This window comes from Zonotrichia albicollis, chromosome 32, assembly GCF_047830755.1.
Source record: "Zonotrichia albicollis isolate bZonAlb1 chromosome 32, bZonAlb1.hap1, whole genome shotgun sequence".
In the NCBI taxonomy this organism is placed as follows: domain Eukaryota; kingdom Metazoa; phylum Chordata; class Aves; order Passeriformes; family Passerellidae; genus Zonotrichia; species Zonotrichia albicollis.
The window spans coordinates 2,893,191-2,911,470 of NC_133850.1; the positions used below are offsets into that span (position 1 = coordinate 2,893,191).

Below are 18,280 nucleotides of genomic sequence, written 5' to 3' on the forward strand. Positions count from 1 at the left end.
AGGATCGCTCTCGGTGCTCTCAGGATCGCTCCCACTGCCGCGCGGGCCGGGGCCGCTATGGGTAACCCACCCTAGGGCAGAGCGCGGCGCCTTTTGGGTGCCGGCACTGCCCGGGCCGGGCTGGGAGCGGAGGAGGAGCGGGAGGAAGAGGAGGGACAGAGAAAGAGGAAAAGGAAGAAGACGAGCAGGAACTGGAGAAAGAGACGGACAAGGAAGAGCAGCAGCATCAGCAACAGCACGCGGTTCCCCCGCTCAGGCTGCAGCTCCCCCGGCTCCTGCTGCATCGCCCTCCTCGCCTCCAGAACCCGCAGGTGAGTGGGGAGCGGGAGCTCGCCCCAAATCCATCGGGGGGGTCTCTGGGGGAGTTTTTTTGTGGGGAAGGGATCTTAGGATCTTCCAGGACCCAAAAGCTGAGTCACACATAACCCTTGGGGGAGTCCCGCGTGCCCTGTCCCTGCGGGCAGAGAGGCGATCCCGGGTTTGGGGATCCCAGGGAGAGCCGGGGGGAACGCGGGAGCCCCGGAGCGGGGAGAGCACAAAGGGGCGATCACACAGCTGGGATACCCCGGCAGCCTGCAGGGTTGAAGGAAGCGAGAGATGAGCGGGCTCCGGACCCCCCGAGGCTGAAAGGGGCGCTGACTTCTCCAGCTGCACTTGGGCAGCGGGACCATCAAAGCCAACACACTCAGCCCTTGTTTTCACGCCCAAAGCAGGATTTCCCGTTCCTAAACCTTGGCCGGATGGAGGAAAAGGAGGCTGCGAGGAAGATGGCCCGGGAGCCCCAGGCAGGTGAGGAGGAAGTCAGGGCCCTTTCCCCGTCTCTCCTGCTCCATCTCCCAGCCCAGCACGGCCCCCGGCTGCAGGACAACCCTGCTGCCAAAGCTGTCCTGCTGGGGACGCACTGGGGGGATCTCCTTGCCCTTCCGCGCGGCATGGAGGGAAGTCCCATCCTCTCCTTGTCCTTCCTCTCCCCAGGCACTGAGCTGAGGGCAGAGACCAGGGAGGATGAGTCACCACAGCAGAACCTTGTGGATGAGGCCATTTTGAGCAGCTCCACAGCACAGGAATCTAACGGGGAAGAAAAGCCCCGGAGATCCCTCACGAGGAGGGGCTGCAAACGCAGATCACGGGGATCTGAGGAGGAAAGACCCACCCTGGGCCGGGAAGGGGGCCGGAGCTCACAGCTGGGGGTCCCCGAGCAGCTTCAGGATGGGGAGAAGCCCCACAGGTGTGGGGAATGTGGGAAGAGCTTCAGCCGAAGCTCAGCCCTGATCCGCCACCAAAGGATCCACACTGGAGAAAGGCCCTATGAGTGTGGGCAGTGTGGGAAGAGCTGCAGAGATAACTTTGACCTGATCAACCACCAGAGGAGCCACACGGGGGAACGGCCGTATGAGTGTGGGGAATGTGGGAAGAGCTTTCAGAGAAGCTCCACTCTTCTGAAGCATCAGCGGACACACACAAATGAGAGGCCCTATGCGTGTCCCAAATGCGGGAAGAGGTTTCAGACAAGCTCCCATCTGCTCACACACGAGCGGATTCACACAGATGAGAGGCCCTTCCGCTGCCCCGACTGCATGAAGGGCTTCAAATATAACCCCGACCTCATCAAGCACCGGCGCATCCACACTGGGGAGAGGCCCTACGAGTGTCCCGAGTGTGGGAAGAGATTCACCCAGAAGTCGAACCTGATTGTCCACAAGAGAATCCACACCGGCGAGAGGCCCTATGAGTGTGGGCTGTGTGGGAAGAGATTCAGCCAGAGCTCTGAACTGATGCTTCACCAGAGGATCCACACTGGGGAACGGCCTTACGAGTGTCCCGACTGTGGGAAGACCTACAGCCGGAGCGATCACCTGATGATCCACCAGAGGAGCCACACTGGGGAGCGACCCTACGAGTGTGGGGAGTGTGGGAAGAGGTTTCAAAGCAGCTCAGATGTCCTCGTACATCAGCGCATTCATACAGATGAGAGGCCCTTCCGCTGCCCTGACTGCGGGAAGGGCTTCAAGCACAACTCCACCCTGGTCACCCACCAGCGCATCCACACTGGGGAGAGGCCCTACAAATGTCCCCAGTGTGGGAAGACCTTCAGCCAGAGGTCAGCCTTGACCCAACACGAATGGAGGCACCACTCGGAAAGCCCTGTGAGTGCCCCAAGTGCGCCCCAAGTGTGCACTGCTACAGTTCCCCAGGTGTGCACTGCTACAGTTCCCCAGGTGTGCACTGTTACAGTTCCATACCCCGTGGCAGTGTTTGTGCTGCATGCTGTCCAGTGGGCAGAGCCCCAGTGATCTGTGGTGCTGGTAAGCTGTGTTGGGAAGACACCTGGCTGGGAGCTCCACCTCTTAATGGCTCCATGTGGCCTTGATTATCTTTTAATTTCTCTCTGTCCTTTCAAAACACCCCAAACCAGGATAAAAATAAAAACATTGAACTAAGACAAGGATGAGGACATGTGGGGATCTTCCAGGGGACGTGGGGGCTGCTATGTTCCAGGGAGTTGAGGGTTCCTGGGTGGGACTTGGGGGCTGCTCTGGACTTTGGGCCCCCCGGCTGAGTGACTCTGCCTGCACTGGGAGAGCATGGCAGGGTTTCTTGGGCAGCTGATCAAGGACTCCCTGCCCTGGAACTGTCCCCATGACTCCCTGTCCTGGTTCCCCACGTCACGTGTCCACGATCCCCCTCTCCCTACTGTCACTCCCCTTGCTCCCCACCCGTTCCCATGTCACTGCACTTCTTGTCCCGTCCAGCTCCCATCCCAGTCTGGATCCCATTCCCAGTCTCATTCCCCGTCTCGGTCCACTATTTGTCTGGTTGCCGTTCCCATATTCCCAGGCCCATATTCCCGGTCCCACTGTCGATTGTGCGTCCGTTCCCATATTTCCCTTTCGATGTTCGCAGTCCCATTCGTGTATTCTCGTTTGCGATCCTGGTCTCATCTTCCTAATCCCCATCTCATATTCTCTCTTCAGTTGCGGTTTCCATATTCCCTGTCCTGGTCGCATATTCCCATTCCCACTCCCTGTCCCCTCTCACCAGACGCCGCCGCCATCGCTCCGGCCCTCACGTGACCGAGGGAACCCCGCGCTGCTCCCGCCCACCAACCCCAGTGCGCGATCTCTCCTGTATTTGCGTAACCACGCCCTTCGGTTTGGCCCCGCCCACCGCCGGCTGCAGCCGCCTCCGGGCGCTGTTTGCTCCCAGTTCCCTCCCTGTAAGAGCGGGACTGGCAGGGAAAGCGCTCCCAATTCCTTCCCGCTGATCTCAGGATTCCACCCAGTGTTCCCAGTATCACTCCAGTGCCGCGCGGGCCGGGGCCTCTTTGGGAACCCCCCTAGGGCAGAGCGCGGCTCCATTTGGATGTCAGCCCCTACCCGGGCCGGGCTGGGAGCGGAGGAGGAGCGGGAGGAAGAGGAGGGACAGACGAAGAGGAGGAAGAGCAGGAACAGGAGGAATACGAGCAGCAGCAGCAGAACCAAGCGGTTCCCCTGCCCGCCCGTTCAGGCCTCTGCTCCCCCTGTCACGCCAGCATCGCCCCCTCCGCCAGAACCCGCAGGTGAGCGGGCTGGGGGAGTTCGCCCCAAATCCATCGGGGGAGGTCTCTGGGAGGTTTTTTTGCGAGGCAGGGGATGTTTGGGTCTTGCTGGACGCCAAAGCAGAGCCACAAATGCCTCTGGAGGGATCTTGGGAGTCCCGCTTGGCGATCGCCCGGTACCCGCGGGCACAGGGGCGATCTCGGGTTTGGGTATGCCCAGGAGAGCCAGGGTGGAACGCGGGAGCCCCGGAGCGGGGAGAGCACAAAGGGGAGATCCCGGAGCCGGGGGACAAACCGGCTGGCTGGAGGGGTGCGGGAGGCTGGGGATAAGCGGGCTCCGGGCGCCCCGAGGCTGAAAGGGGCGCTGACTTCTCCAGCTGCACTTGGGCAGCGGGAGCATCAAAGCAAATTCAGTAAGCCTTGTTTTCCCCCAAACCAGCATTTCCCATTCCCAAGCCTGGGTCCAATGCAGGAGGAGGAGGCTGCGAGGAAGAGGAAGATGGCCCGGGAGCCCCAGGCAGGTGAGGAGGAAGTCAGTGCCCCTTTCCCCCTCTCTCCTGCTCCATCTCCCAGCCCAGCACGGCCCCCCGCTGCAGGACAACCCTGCTGCCAAAGCTGTCCTGCTGGGGACGCACTGGGGGGATCTCCTTGTCCTTCCCTGTGGCACGGAGGCAAATCCCATCCTCTCCTTGTCCTTCCTCCCCCAGACCAGGAGCTGAGGGCAGAGACCAGGGAGGACAAATCCCCACAGCAGAACCTTGTGGATGAGGCCATTTTGAGCAGCTCCACAGCACAGGAATCCAACGGGGAGGAAACGTCCTGGGGAACCCGTACGAGGAGGGGCTGCAAACGCAGATCACGGGGATCTGAGGAGGAAAGACCCACCCAGGGCCAGGAAGGCGGCCGGAGCTCAGAGCTGGGGGTCCATGAGCAGGTTCAGGATGGGGAGAAGCCCCACAAGTGCTCAGAATGTGGGAAGAACTTCAGCAAGAGATCCTCCCTGATCCGCCATTGGAGAATCCACACTGGGGAACGGCCCTACGAGTGTGGGGAGTGTGGAAAGAGCTTCTTCGAACACAGCCTGCTGATTGTCCACCAGAGGAGCCACACCGGGGAGAAGCCCTACAAATGTGATAAATGCAGGAAGAGATTTCAGATCAGCTCCACTCTCGTCAGGCATCAGCGGATTCACACAGATGAGAGGCCCTTTCTCTGCCCCGACTGCGGGAAAGGATTTAACCGTAATTGCACCCTCATCAGGCACCGGCGCATCCACACCAGGGAGAGGCCCTACAAGTGTCCTGAGTGTGGGGAGAGCTTCTCCCACAGCACTCAGTTGACCAGACACCAACAGAGCCAGCACTAAGGGCAGCCCTGCAAGTGCCCTGAGGGCAGGAAGAGCTTCCTGTGCTGCTCCAGCTCCATCCCTCACTAGAGGATCCTTGCTGGATGATCCGCAGTGAGCCATGATGGGCAGAGCCCTGGTGACCCATGGCGCCGGTGATCCGTGTTGGGAAGACACCTGGCTGGAGGGCTCCACATCCTCCTGCCTCCCTGTGGGCACCTGCACACATTCACAGCCCAACACAGAAATCCATTGTGGAGAGTGGATTGGTCAACTTCTGACTGCAGAAAAATCTCACTTTTTCATCATCTAGTGGCGTTGAGCAATACTGGATAGCCTTGCAGGTCTTCTCCTACATAAATCCAGTCTTTTAGTTCTCCATGGCCCACGGCTGTCTTTCACAGCCAAATGAAGACAGACTGGGGCAAAACCCCTGATTTTGGAGACAGTGGGATGGAAACCCCTCCAAAAAAGGTTCTTTCCACCCACCCAAGCACATGGATGCTCTGCTGGCAGGGACATGTAAATAATTTTGTTTTGGCCTTGATTTTCTTTTCTTTTCTGTTCATCCCTTTGAAACTCTTGAAACTGGGGTAAAAATAAAGACATTGAACTAAACATGGATGGGGGCATGGGATGACAATGACATGGGTGGGGACAAGGGGGGACATGGAAATAGGTGGGGACATGGGTGACCCAGACATAGGTGGGGACATGAGAGGACACAGACATGTGGGTGATGCCCTAAGTTTTAGCTTTCATATTTTTTGGATTCTATACTGCCTTGTGTGTAACTCTGAACTGTGTATGAATTGTTAGTAAGTTCTCTTCACGGGGTAGTGAGACAAAACCATCTTTTTCCAGCTTGAGAATCCAAGGACATCTGTTACGGCCTTAGACCCAAAAAGCATAAACAGTGAGTTGAAGGGAGAAGACAAGGAGGATGGGGCTTCATAGCCTGAAGTTATAATTGGACAACTAACCCCAGTATGTAAATAGTTATTTACCAAACCATTATTTATGAAAGTGTGAAAAACTTATAAAAGTGTGAAAACTTGTGTCTGGTGGTCCATGTTGTGTCCATCTTGGGCAGAGCCCCGGCCAGGCTCTTGTACTGCCCAAGGCATATCCTTTATAGGCCTTTTAATAAACACCTGCTTTACTCCTTTAACTCTGTCTAGCCTCTGTTCCAGGGCAGCCTCTCATAGGCATCAGTTCTGGCACCTCATGAAGGGACAGAAGGCATCAGGAAAACCCCCTGGACCAGAGGAAGACCTAGCTGCTCCCCCCCACTCTTGCCAGCACTCCCAGGGTGCCCCAGCTGCAGTAGTGAAGGTATCAGAGCCTGAGAATCCTTGGGCCCGGCATGGAGGCATGTGAGTAACTCAATAAAGGAGGTATTCTGTTTTAGCACCTGTGTTAGCTGTTAGGAGATCTCTTGTAGTTTTGTTTAGTGTGGAAGGACCCTAGGGGGTCCAGGTGGAATTGCTTTACGTTCACTCTGTCTCACCCACTGGGGTGAGAGAGGAGACTCTCTGAAAAAGTGAGCCTTTAGCACTACGGTGGAAAGTATTAGCCTGAGGCCTGGGCTGGTGCCATAGGTTAGTGCCTGCACTATGGTTCCCAAGGTTGTGAGTTCTAATCCTGCTTCTTGCTTGTTCTTTCTCTCTACCTCTTGCTGGTTCTTTTGATCTCTGCAGACTTTCCTACTCACTGATGTTAAGATGGGGTTTGTATTCTCCTGTGATTGTAATAGTAATATATCGAGAAGCAGTCCTCTGGGGTTAATATTGAAAAACTGGCATGAACTAACAGATCATTGCTTTTTAAACCCAGACTTATCAGGCTCTCAGAAAAGATGTGTCCAACATATGAACTAGACAACGAGACATGGCCTAAATTTGGTAGTTCCGGTAAGAAATTAATATCAAGTTTAATATCCCACATATGGGAGGACAAATATTTTGACAAGTTAGAATATGCTAGGCTTTTTATGGTATTAGCATGTCAGCAAAGCCCATCAGCAAACAAAAAGGAACAGCATATATTGGCATATATAAATAAAAAAGACGGGAAAAGTAAAAAGGAGCAGTTGGTATTGAGCAGTGGATGTAAAAATAAGGAGAAGGTGGAGTTAGACCTCATCACCCCTGATCTGAGGGTGGGGCCCGGAGTCCCTCCACTCCCGCCTGTGCTGCCGGTGCTGTCGGTGCTGTGAAAAATTCCAATCACTTGTTTTTAAAATTTTAAAAGTTTAATAGTAATAAAATGGTTATAAAAAATAGTAATACAATTAGAGTAATAATAATTTGGATAACTTGAATTAGGACAATATAAGACAATAAATACAAAGAGTTATGGACATCCGGGTACCTTTTTCTGGGCAGCACGAGCCCGAAAAAGGACACAGATTAACAGAGGATTAACCCTTAAAAGCAATAGCCTGTTGCATATTCATACACTTCATACATGATGCATAAATTCTGTTCAAACACAGGATTCTGTCTGGTCATTGTCAACTTCTTCCTTCTAATCCTAACAGTGCCTTCGAGGCAGGAAGAAGTTAATTTCTTCTGATAAGAGGGCAGTAGATTCCTTTTCTGTGAAAGATTTAGGTGTCCTGTGGCTGCTATCTCGCTGCGACTCCCTTCTTTAAAAAAAGTATCCTACATAGCATAGTTTGTATTTTAACATTTTTTGTAACCTAAAACTATATTTAACACAGTATTTAAGAGAATTAATACAGCATTACTTTCTAACACAACACATATAATATTAATTTTAATATTTGCAGAAAGCCAAGCATAAAATACATGCATTTTTCACTGGTGCCACCCCCAGCGGTGGCCCCACTGTCCGAGCATGTTGGGGGCAGGATGGGGGGAGCATGCCCCGGCTGCTCCCGGGCAGTGAACGAGCAGCGGGGAGGGCTCCGGCAGCCGTTGCTGCAGCCATGGCCGTCCGCTGCAGCTGAGCCCCCCTCCCATCCCCACTTGTCCTGGGGGGCGGGTTCGGGGGGCAGAGCCTTCTGCCGAGAGGGGCCCGCCCGTGGGGATCTGGTGCTTCTTCTGCTCACGGGTCCATGAGTTTCCGCAGCAACCCCGAACACTGTGGAGCCGCCTCTGGAGATGGCATCTTCAAAGTGAGCAGGCACACAGCCTGGCTTCCACCACGGTGTAAGTCATGCTTAGTGCTGTCTAGAACTGGAATTGGTCGAAGCAGATGTACTACTCCAGCAGAGTCAACAGAGTCAGACAGCTCTTGCTCAAGTAACTCTGAGGAGGAGGAGAAGAATGAGATTACTGCTGCCCCGAGCGAGCAAAGGAGGGGAAAGATAGATAAACAGGCCATACCACACCCCCATAGCAAAATGTACTAGGTCAAAAAAAAGGTAAAGAACTGGTTTTGCAAGCCCCATTGCGGCAGGCAGTTGGCAACCAGGGGCCAATGTGTGTAAAGGTTCCATACTCCCTTACTGAGTTGGAGTAGTGGAAAACTACTGTGAAGAAATATAAAGAGAATTCAGATTGAGGTGGCAAAATTAGTAGAAAGGGCAATTAACTCAAAACCCTGACTGGGCTGATTTGAACTCTATGAACTCAGACGCATTACTTGATCCCACTGAGAGACAAATGGTCAATGAAACAATTACATCAGCAGAGGCTAGCATAGCAAATGGGTTGCTTCAAGGCACCATTACACAGATATTTCCCCTAGAAAATCCAGGTAGGGATCAAAATACCAGCACATATGGCAAAGTTAATACAATATCAAAGTCTTATGGTATATGGGTTAAAACATGGTGTCCCTAAAGCGATAAATTGGTCAAAGACTTAAAAAGTAAGTCAAAATTATGATGAATCACCCACTGATTTTTTAAACAGTCTAAGAAACTGCCATCAAATATGCAGATGTAGATCCTGAATCAGCTGATGGCAAAGCACGTCTAGTTCTCTTATTTTCGGCTCAAGCTACAAATGATATAAGAAGAAAGCTGCAAAAGATACAAGGGAGTTTGAGACATAGATAAATTGGTACAGGTGGCCTGGAAGGTATTTTGAGACAGGGGCCCAACTGAAAGAGTTAAATCCCAACCTAGTAAGAAGGGAACCCAGGAAAAGTCATCCAAGAAAACATCCTCTGCAGAGAAAGATCAGTTTGTTTATTGTAAAAAATGGGGACATTGGAAGAAGGACTGTCCAGAATTGAAAGTCCCCAGTTCCCCAGTGTTACCGAGAAAATATGTGGGCCTTTGTCGGGGACGAGCCATTTGTTGGTGAGGGGAGACTCAGACACTCAATATGAGTGATAAGCAAATTCCGTTTATTCAAAAGAGCATCAGACACTTATACAGCGAGTAATAAGCTTATGAATATTCTGTAAACTAAGCAATCTATTGGTTAAACTATAGCATTAACTCATCCTCATTCCTTAGGTATCACATCTCTCTTTTCTCATGTCTCTTTCACTGTTTGTTATTATACCACAGCTAGGCCCAAGGTCACTGCTACCTGTGCAGGTGCAGGACTTGGAATTAGCCATGGTTTTGTACTTTTCCATTTTCTAGCAGCTAAATTCCCAACATCTCCCCTGTTTTTATTTTTTAAGAAAAGGTTCTATGGGCTAAGTGTCACACTCTTTGCAACACAAGAATAAACAATTCTAATAACTAAACAGTATTTTCAGCTAATAAGGCTTTTCTCTTACAAGGGACCTAAGCTAGAGAAACAAACTAAAAAGCTATCACTAATTACAAGACATGCTATACAACAAATACAAAAAAGAATTCCATGCGCTACAAAGCTCAACCAAAACTCAGGTGTGCTAATATAATTCATAAAAATAAGCTAAAAAAAGTTTGCTTTCTATTTTTAAACAGCAAATTCTGATTGTCTTTTTTAACTAAGTTTTCTCTGATATTCACAACAACACTCTACACACAAGTCATAAAATAAACGCCTATCGTAAAAGCATAAATCTATCTAACATTACTTAAACTTAATAGCACCTAAAACACTTAAACTTAAAGTATTTAAATTTAACAGAACTTAACCTTAATAGAACTTAACTGACTTTAAATTTTATGCAACTTAAACCCAATATAATTCAAACTTAACAGAATCTAACTTAACTTAAACCTAATATAATTTAATCTTAACAGAAAACTTAACAAAACTTAACCTCAACAGTATCTAACATTTAATGGCACTTAATACACAATTTAACTTAAACTACTTAGTAACAAATAAAACTTACTATAAAAATAGAATATAGCATTTACTATAACTTACTTACAGGCCTGATTATAAAATACTAAACTAAAACAACTTTCTTCACATGTTTGCTGCAGCATTTTTATACTTAAATACACTTAAACATAAGAAGTTTGTTAAAGGTATACCTGTAAAAAATTCTTTTAAATTCAGTGTTTGCTTTTACCTCCACCACATTCAAACAAGGCTTAAAAAACACAAAAAACACACTCATCACATATTGGAATATGAATCCCAATATAACAAGTTTGATTGTGCCTGGGTCAGTGTGACCCTCGCTGCTGAGCCAAAGGCGGCTATTGCAGCAGGGCACTGGTGCCCAGGCTTGTCAGGAACTCGTTTACCTCAGGAGAAAGAGCTTCTGGCGATGGTGAAGAGAAGAAGGAGAGGATTCTGCTGGAGGGTTATATCCAGATGTTTATTCCATGGTTACAGAGGTCTGAAGCGGGGCAACTCCTCCAACAGAATCGAGGCCGCATGGTCTCATTAACCTTTTAAGCTCCGGGACAGGGGAAGGGGAGGGGACAGGTGAGCTACCAACCAGGTGAAAGGGGCAGGGTCTCAAGGGACTAGGGACACCTATCCAATGTCCCCCAGGCCTGAGGGACCAACCACTCGATGCCTTGCTGGTATGTTAGCCTGACTGACAGGGCACACTCAGCAAGGGGCGAGGGGGAAGGCAGAAGGCATAGGCACACCTGGGAAGGGACCCGGAAGTTTAAAACAGGACATTGCAACACACCGCAACAATCACTCCCCCTAGTTTTGTTTAAAAAGAAGAGGACTGTGTTTATGGTGCAGAATGATTGCCAAACCATGGTTGGTAAATTGGTTCTTCTTCTACAGGAGGGTCAGTGTTTTCCACTGAGGCTTCCAGGTCATCCACTGGAGCACTGAGGGCTTCCAAATGGTAGACTTCAGGAGGGGGGGATGAGCTTGAAATTAACTTGAGAACCATGCGTTTGATTAGTCCAAAACCAATGCTAACAACTACAATAACTATAACTAAAATAAACAGCATTAAAAACACGGTTTTCAGAATAGATCCCAACCAGCCTGCGAGTCTCCAGCCTTTGAACAGTCCATTCAGCCCGTTGTCAGTTTCTCTGTTGATGTCTGAGAGCCTTTGTCAAGGTAGTCCATATGTGGTTTGGGCTGCGGTAGGAGATCGCAGGTGGAATGATCACGAGTAGGATGAGAAGCAGGCTCAGTCTCATGGCGTCTCGAGGCTACGCACGAACAGTGGGATCTAAACTGGTACAAGGAACTTGAGACAAACATATATTACAAACTATTCCAGATAGGAGGCTTAAATGGAATTTCCTCCAGAGAACGCGTGCAGCGTTTTCTTCTCCAGGCAGCGTGAGCAACCTGGGGTGCTTCAGCAGATTTCTCTGAGACTTTGGGAACATAGGGCTTTACCCATTTGGAAGGAACCCATCTTAAACCAGAGGGGGTGGACACACAGGTGTATCCACGTCCCCAAGTAACCAATTTGTAAGGTCCCACCATTTTCCAAGTCTCAGGGTCCTTTACTAAAACCGGAGGTTTTTCTTTTATCAACCTGTGACTGCTCCCCCCAAAGTGGCGTAGGATGGGTGGGTTCAGGCTGTCAAAAGAACAATTCAGAAAATTGATTGTGAATAGTGCCCTGGATAACCGGATGTGGGGAGGTTCTACCTTCAGAACCTGTTGTTGCTGGTCCAGGACCCTTTTAATATCACGGTGAGTTCTTTCTACAATGGCTTGACCTGTAGGGGAGTAGGGGATGCCAGTTTTGTGCTCTACTCCCCATTGCTGCAGGAAGCTCCCGAATTCCTTGGATTTATAAGCAGGCCCATTATCAGTTTTCAGCTCCTTGGGGATGCCCATGAAAGAAAAAGCCTGTAGGTGCTTAATAGCATCAATAGATGATTCTCCTGTGTGGGCAGAAGCATAGACCGCTCCAGAAAAGGTATCTACACTAACATGAACATATTTCTGCCGTCCAAAAGCCTGTATGTGTGTTACATCTGTTTGCCACAGTTCACAACTGTTCAGTCCCCTTGGGTTTGCTCCCGTACTCACTGTAGCCAGTGCATGTTGTTGGCAATTTGGGCACGTGGCCACAATCGCTTTGGTCTGTTCTCGAGTGATGTTAAACAGACGAACCAGGCCAGGTGCATTTTGGTGGAAAAGCTGGTGGCTGATTTTTGCCTGTTCAAAAACATTTGGGAGAGTGGCCATCTCTGCAGGTGCAGCAAGAGCATCTGCCCTTCTGTTGCCTTCAGCGATAAACCCTGGCAAGTCAGTGTGTGACCTGACATGCATCACATAAAATGGTTGCTCTCGGTGAGTGACTAACTTTACCAGTTTTGAGAGCAATTCAAAAAGTTTGATGTTAGATACATCTTGCAGTATTGCTTGATCTGCTCTGGATACTACTCCTGCCACGTATGCAGAGTCTGTAATCAGATTAAATGGTTCTGAGAACCTTTCAAAAGCCCTAACAACCGCAGCCAATTCGGCAACCTGAGGTGAACCTTCCACCTCAGCAATGTCCGTCTCCCACTGCTGGGTTTGAGGATCCTTCCAAGTCATAACGGACTTGTGGGACCTCCCGGACGCATCTGTAAAGACAGTTAGAGCCCTTTTTAAAGGTCTCCTACTTAGAGCAGTTCTTAATTTTAAAGTAAATTGAACATCTTGTTCAAACAATTTGTGAGCGGGCCGCGCTACCGAAATTTGTCCTGGGTAGGAATCCAGAGCAAACTGCAACACTTCATTTTCTTGAAACAATTGTTCCAGTATTTTCATAGTATTTTGACCTGATTTTAACTCAACTGGAATGTGAATGCACTTAAAATCACATCCTGCTAACTCCCTGATCCGGGTCCTTGCTTTCCGGATCAGTTCTGCTACCAGCTCCTGAGGCTTTGTCAGTCTCTTGGACCTTTTGTGACTGAGGAAAACCCATTCTATGATCAAGAGAGAGTCCCTCTGGTCCCGGTCCTTTTTTGGTGTGTCCTTTGTCTTAGGTGTTTGTTTTTCCTCCCACTGGAAAATAATTCCATGGAGGTGTGGCAACTTACCTAGGATGATAAATTTGAATGGCAGGTCAGGCCAGCATCGGTGGGCCTGTCTTGTGGACATTGCAATCTGAACCTTTTCTAGAGCTTTCCGTGCCTCCGGGGTAATAGACCTAGGAGCACCTGGGTCCTCTCCCCCTTTCAATAAATTGAAAAGAGGGGCAAGGTCATCATTAGTCAGACCAAGCCATGGTCTTACCCAATTCAAAGACCCACACAACTTGTGGACATCCGCAAGGGTCTTGATCCTTGGATTGATTTCTAGTTTTTGAGGAACAATGGTCCTATTTCCAATTTCTAAGCCCAAATACTTCCAAGGTGGCATCTTTTGAATTTTCTTTTCCTGGAGCTCGAACCCTGCAACAATCAATGCATCGATCGTTAGGTCAAGCGCATGTGTGAGTAAATCATCATTGGGGGCACACACAAGGATATCATCCATATAATGATAGATGATGGCCTTCTCTGCAGCTGCACGCACTGGGGAAAGCAGGGAAGAGACATACCACTGGCAGATAGCTGGAGATACCTTTAATCCCTGAGGAAGAACGGTCCAATGGTACCTTTTCATAGGAGCTTCTGAATTGATAGAAGGGACTGAGAATGCGAAACGCGGTGCATCATCAGGGTGCAATGGGATATGGAAAAAACAATCTTTAATATCAATAACAGCTAATTTCCAATCTTGGGGAAGCATTGTTGGGGATGGCATACCGGGTTGGGGAGAACCCATATCTTCAATTACATTATTAATTTGTCGGAGGTCACAGAGGAGTCGCCACCTCTTTTTGTCAGCTTTTTGGATGACAAACACTGGAGAGTTCCATGGGGACATGGTCTCCACAATGTGGCCTTTTTTTAGTTGCTCTTCTACTAGTTCTTCAAGCACCTTTATTTTTTGTTTACTGAGCGGCCACTGTTTCACATCAACTGGTTTGTCTGTTTTCCACTTCAGTTTTTGGGTGGGGGGCTGTTGTTTAATGACTGCGGCACAAAAATGCTGTGGAGAGTCTGGAATATCAATTGTGACACCCCACTGGGCCATTAAATCTCTCCCTAACAAAGGTTCTGAATAATCTAACACAAATGGACGGATATTTGCCAATTGTCCGTTTGGACCCTCGATTTGAACAATGCTTTTGGATTGTTTTGCCAATTGCAGACCTCCTACACCTCGAAGGTGACTAGCAACATTTTGTAAAGGACAGTGTGCTGGCCAGTCTTGTACTGGAATCACTGTGCAGTCTGCACCTGTGTCTACAAGCATCTCAATGCGTTTAGACTCCCCACCCCCACTGACATTGCACCACAATTTGGGTTTATCTGTCCCAATAACTTGGACCCGGGCGACTGTGGGCCCTTGTTTTTCGATATTTTCAGGTAAAGATGGCACAGGGATAGCTTGAGCAACAATTTGTCCCTTGGGAAGAAACAGGGGTGGGTGGAAACAGTGCAGGCCGAGAACAAATTGCTTGGGATCTGATGTTGTCATTCCCGGAGCAATTTCGATCTCTTGTGGTGTGTGTTTGGTTTCCCCAATGACGATGTACTTACAACGAATTTGGTTCCAAATACCCTTCTGTTCAGGATTTACAGAGACAAAATGCCAGTCAGTGTCCTTCAGGTGGAGTGACTCTGTCAGCTGCAACGTGTAAGGCTCATTGACAGAAGATGCGGTTAATACAGGATCACTTAAATCATAACAAAGGTTATTTTGTTTCACCTTCAACAGTGGACTAGCAGACTTGGTCTTTGAAGCACCTGCTTCACTTACACAAATGTTAATATTATCACACGCTTGATTTGTTTTGCTACCCTTATTCTCTTGGCCTGCTCTTTTTATGTCTGCACGCCTGGCAGGCGGGCGCTCCCTTTTCAATTTTTTTGTTGTTGACCCCCAGGGAGGGCTTGTAGTTCTCCTCCCCTGCCATTTCTAAATTCATCAAATTCCCTTTTCAGGGGGCACTGGTTACTCCAGTGTCCTAGCTTATTACAAAGCAGGCATGGTTTAGTGGGCTCAACCATTTCTGGTCTCCGCTGCTGCCCAGGGTACTGCTGTGCTGAGGGAAAAGGCGCAGGGCTGGCAACAGCGACACGCTGAAGTGGTCTTGGCAGCAGCCTTGGTCTGGTGTCTTCAGCCACAGTCATCAGAGGCACTTTCCTGTTACAGACTAGAAGCATATCTTTTAGTGTAGGGGAAGGTTCCACAGGAAGGCTCAGGATTGCCGCTCAACACTGTTCATTTGCATTTGTAAATGCCATTTCTTCTAAAATTGCTTCCCTAGCATTTTCTTTTTTAACCTGTATTTCAATGGCTCTAGTTAACTTTTCTACAAATTTCAAAAAAGGCTCTGATGACAGCTGTTTAATTTTACTATAGGGCTCAAAAGGCCCCTCAGGTTGGAGGGAAAAGAATGCTTTTTCAGCTGCTTCTTTTACCTTCTCGAGTGTTTCTGCAGGAATTGCAGTAGCTTGGATTGAGGGAGAAGACCACTGGCCCTCACTACAGAGGTGCTCAATGGTGATAGGGTTACCACTGTTGTCTTTCGCTGTGTTTGGATCAGCCTGTAAGCCTGGGAGAGCATCTTTTAGCAGTTGTTTCAATGCTGATTCCCATAATTTGAATTCCGTGTAGGTCATGAGACATGAAAAAAGCTGTTTTAAATCATGTGGAATCACAACAGTCCTACTCAATTCAGAATTTAAAAGGCCACTGAAATATGGACTGTGTGGACCATATTCTTTATGAGATTTACAGATCTCTTTAATCAACTGTCGTCCAAAGGAGCTCCAATTAGCAGTTGGGGCTGCTCCGGCTTGAGCTGCAGGCTGAAACGTAACAGAAGCTAGTGGCAACATGGGACTATGCATTGGGTCTGCTGTTCCCTGCTCTGTATCCCTTGAATCAGAAGCATTGGGATCACAGCTGCAGGTTTGGGGACAGGCAGTGGGTGTGTCCCCACCGTGGGAACCCGGGGAGGGGGCGGGGACAGGGAGCCGGCAAGGGGCAGGGAAACCGTGGGAACAGGGGGCGGGGTCAAGGGGCTGGCAGGGGGCGGGGCAACCGTGGGAACAAGGGGCGGGGTCAAGGGGCTGGCAGGGGGCGGGGATGCCTGGTGACATCACGTCAGCAGACGCCCCCTGGGAGGAGTACAGGGGCAGAGCTGAGGGTACTGCAGGAAAGGCGGGGGGAAGGTGTCACGAGGAACAGGAGGAGAGGGGGATGGGGATGGAATTTTGGAATGCTTAAGAGGATTTTGGGAAGAAGAAGACCACGTTTGGGAAGATGCGATGTGGCATCCACCATTTTCCGGACCCCCTAGGGACTGGGGGCCATTTTGGACATCACTGCTCTCCGGAAAGCTAACGCGTGCTCTGGGTTTTAGAGGAGGGGATACAGGGGGTTGGGAAAGCCACGCAGCCTGGCCAGGGCTTTGTGAACAAGACGACTCAGGTATTCTTGCACACTCTGGGAGCCAACTTCCCAAAGAGGGTGCACTCTTTAAAATACCAAGGTTTGGGGAAAGAGGTTTAGGGGTTTTAGAGCTAGGAGAGGGAGGAACAGGGAGAGCAGAGGTACATGGCTTTACATTAGGCTTTTTCTCCATTTCCTTTTGTTTGAGCAATGCTGTTCGAATTTGTAAACTCCAGAACACAAATTTAGCTGAGGGTGATTTGCTAGATTGTCCTAAGGTTATCAATTCTTTCCCAACTTTATCCCAGAATTGAATACTGTGGATATCTTCAGGGGAAACGTTTGGGAACTGCAGAAAAAGCCATCTTATAAACGGTTTCAATTTTCCTTTAGAGAATTTCACATTACCATTGACTAAAATGCTAACAATATCATAATACACTCCTTTTTGTACATTGCTGAGTTTGGAACCCATGTTAGATGTAAAAAGCAAAGTACTTAATCCCGCCTGACCAAAAACAAAGCTAAAATCAGCTACCAATTTCTAAAAAAAACCCACAGATAGAAAGCGATAGCGAGCAGACAAAAGCTTCACAATGCAGCTGTATATACTGCTTTTAAAATTCCCGGGCAGCAGCAGCAGGGCACGCCCTGCCGAACCGAGGCAGACACAAAGCCTACCCCGCCGTGGAATGCAGCCCCCCTGCGGAGCAGAGAGAGCAGCCACTCCACGTGGCAAGCCGAAACTGGGGAGCCCCCCCGCCGCGCGTGCAGAGAACACTCCCGACCACGCAGATCCCCCAGCCACGTGGAAAGAGAGCCCCCCCCTCCCCCGCACAGAGAGCGAAAGAGAGTCCTCCGCGGAGCAGAGAGCCGAGAGCCCCCCCTCCCCCGCACCAAGAAAGAAAGAGAGTATCCCGAGCACGCTGCCGAGCCGGGGGGGAAGGTCAGAGAGCGATCCTGCTCCGGCGCGAATTCCAAAAGACAGTGAAACACGCGGCAGAAAGCTAAAGCTAGAACGCAATGAATTCCCGTCTGTGGGGCTGCGCAGCCAAAAATGCAAAGGCAAAAAGGAACAGAACTCACGGCAGAGTCTGTTTTTGAGCTTCTGCTCTACTGAAAGCAGAGATACTCACGTGAAATGGAAGCTGTAGGCTGGGTCTAGGCAGGTTTGTCTCTTCACCGAACAGGACCTCTGGGCGAGAGAGGCTCCCCTGTTCTTCCTCTGGAAAATCTGCTCACCACAATGAAGCTGGGCTTTCCAGAGGCGCCGAACAGTCCACGAAACTTCTTCTGGGAATGTTCCCAAAGTCTCTAGCTGAGGGCAATGCAACCAAAGCCCTTCTAGCTGGATGCACGGCTGCCAAAGCTTCTCTGAGGTACTGGGAGTCTGTTCTGGGGCTGCGGAGTTGCTTTGCCCACCCTCAGGGACGCCAATATATTGGAATATGAATCCCAATATAACAAGTTTGATTGTGCCTGGGTCAGTGTGACCCTCGCTGCTGAGCCAAAGGCGGCTATTGCAGCAGGGCACTGGTGCCCAGGCTTGTCAGGAACTCTGTTTACCTCAGGAGAGAGAGCTTCTGGCGATGGTGAAGAGAAGAAGGAGAGGATTCTGCTGGAGGGTTATATCCAGATGTT

The 18,280-nt window shown here is 49.7% G+C and overlaps 2 protein-coding genes across 3 annotated transcripts in view; one reads left to right on the forward strand and one right to left on the reverse strand.

Moving 5' to 3' along the window:
• The window catches only part of LOC106630119 (uncharacterized), a 148,927-nt gene that overhangs the window by 73,984 nt on the left and 56,663 nt on the right, over positions 1-18,280 (reverse strand). The window lies entirely within an intron of this gene.
• Positions 254-6,054, forward strand: LOC102072389 (uncharacterized). 2 transcript variants are annotated; one of them, XM_074530466.1, is made up of 4 exons: positions 254-311; positions 714-789; positions 976-2,101; positions 4,448-6,054. In XM_074530466.1, exons 2-4 carry the CDS (start codon positions 741-743, stop codon positions 4,902-4,904), a joined length of 1,632 nt encoding a protein of 543 aa, XP_074386567.1. In that variant the 5' UTR covers positions 254-311; positions 714-740; the 3' UTR covers positions 4,905-6,054. The 2 variants fall into 2 exon arrangements, with proteins under 2 accessions (XP_074386567.1, XP_074386566.1); XM_074530465.1 differs by lacking the exon at positions 4,448-6,054 and having other exon boundaries at positions 258-311; positions 711-789; positions 976-2,446.

Coding starts and splice junctions, on each gene's coding strand:
- LOC102072389 (XM_074530466.1), top strand. CDS start 741: ATGGAGGAAAAGGAGGCTGCGAGGAAGATGGCCCGGGAGCCCCAGGCA. Junction 790..975: donor GGCCCGGGAGCCCCAGGCAG/GTGAGGAGGAAG, acceptor TCCTCTCCCCAG/GCACTGAGCTGAGGGCAGAG. Junction 2,102..4,447: donor GGGAAGACCTTCAGCCAGAG/GTCAGCCTTGAC, acceptor AGGCGGCCGGAG/CTCAGAGCTGGGGGTCCATG.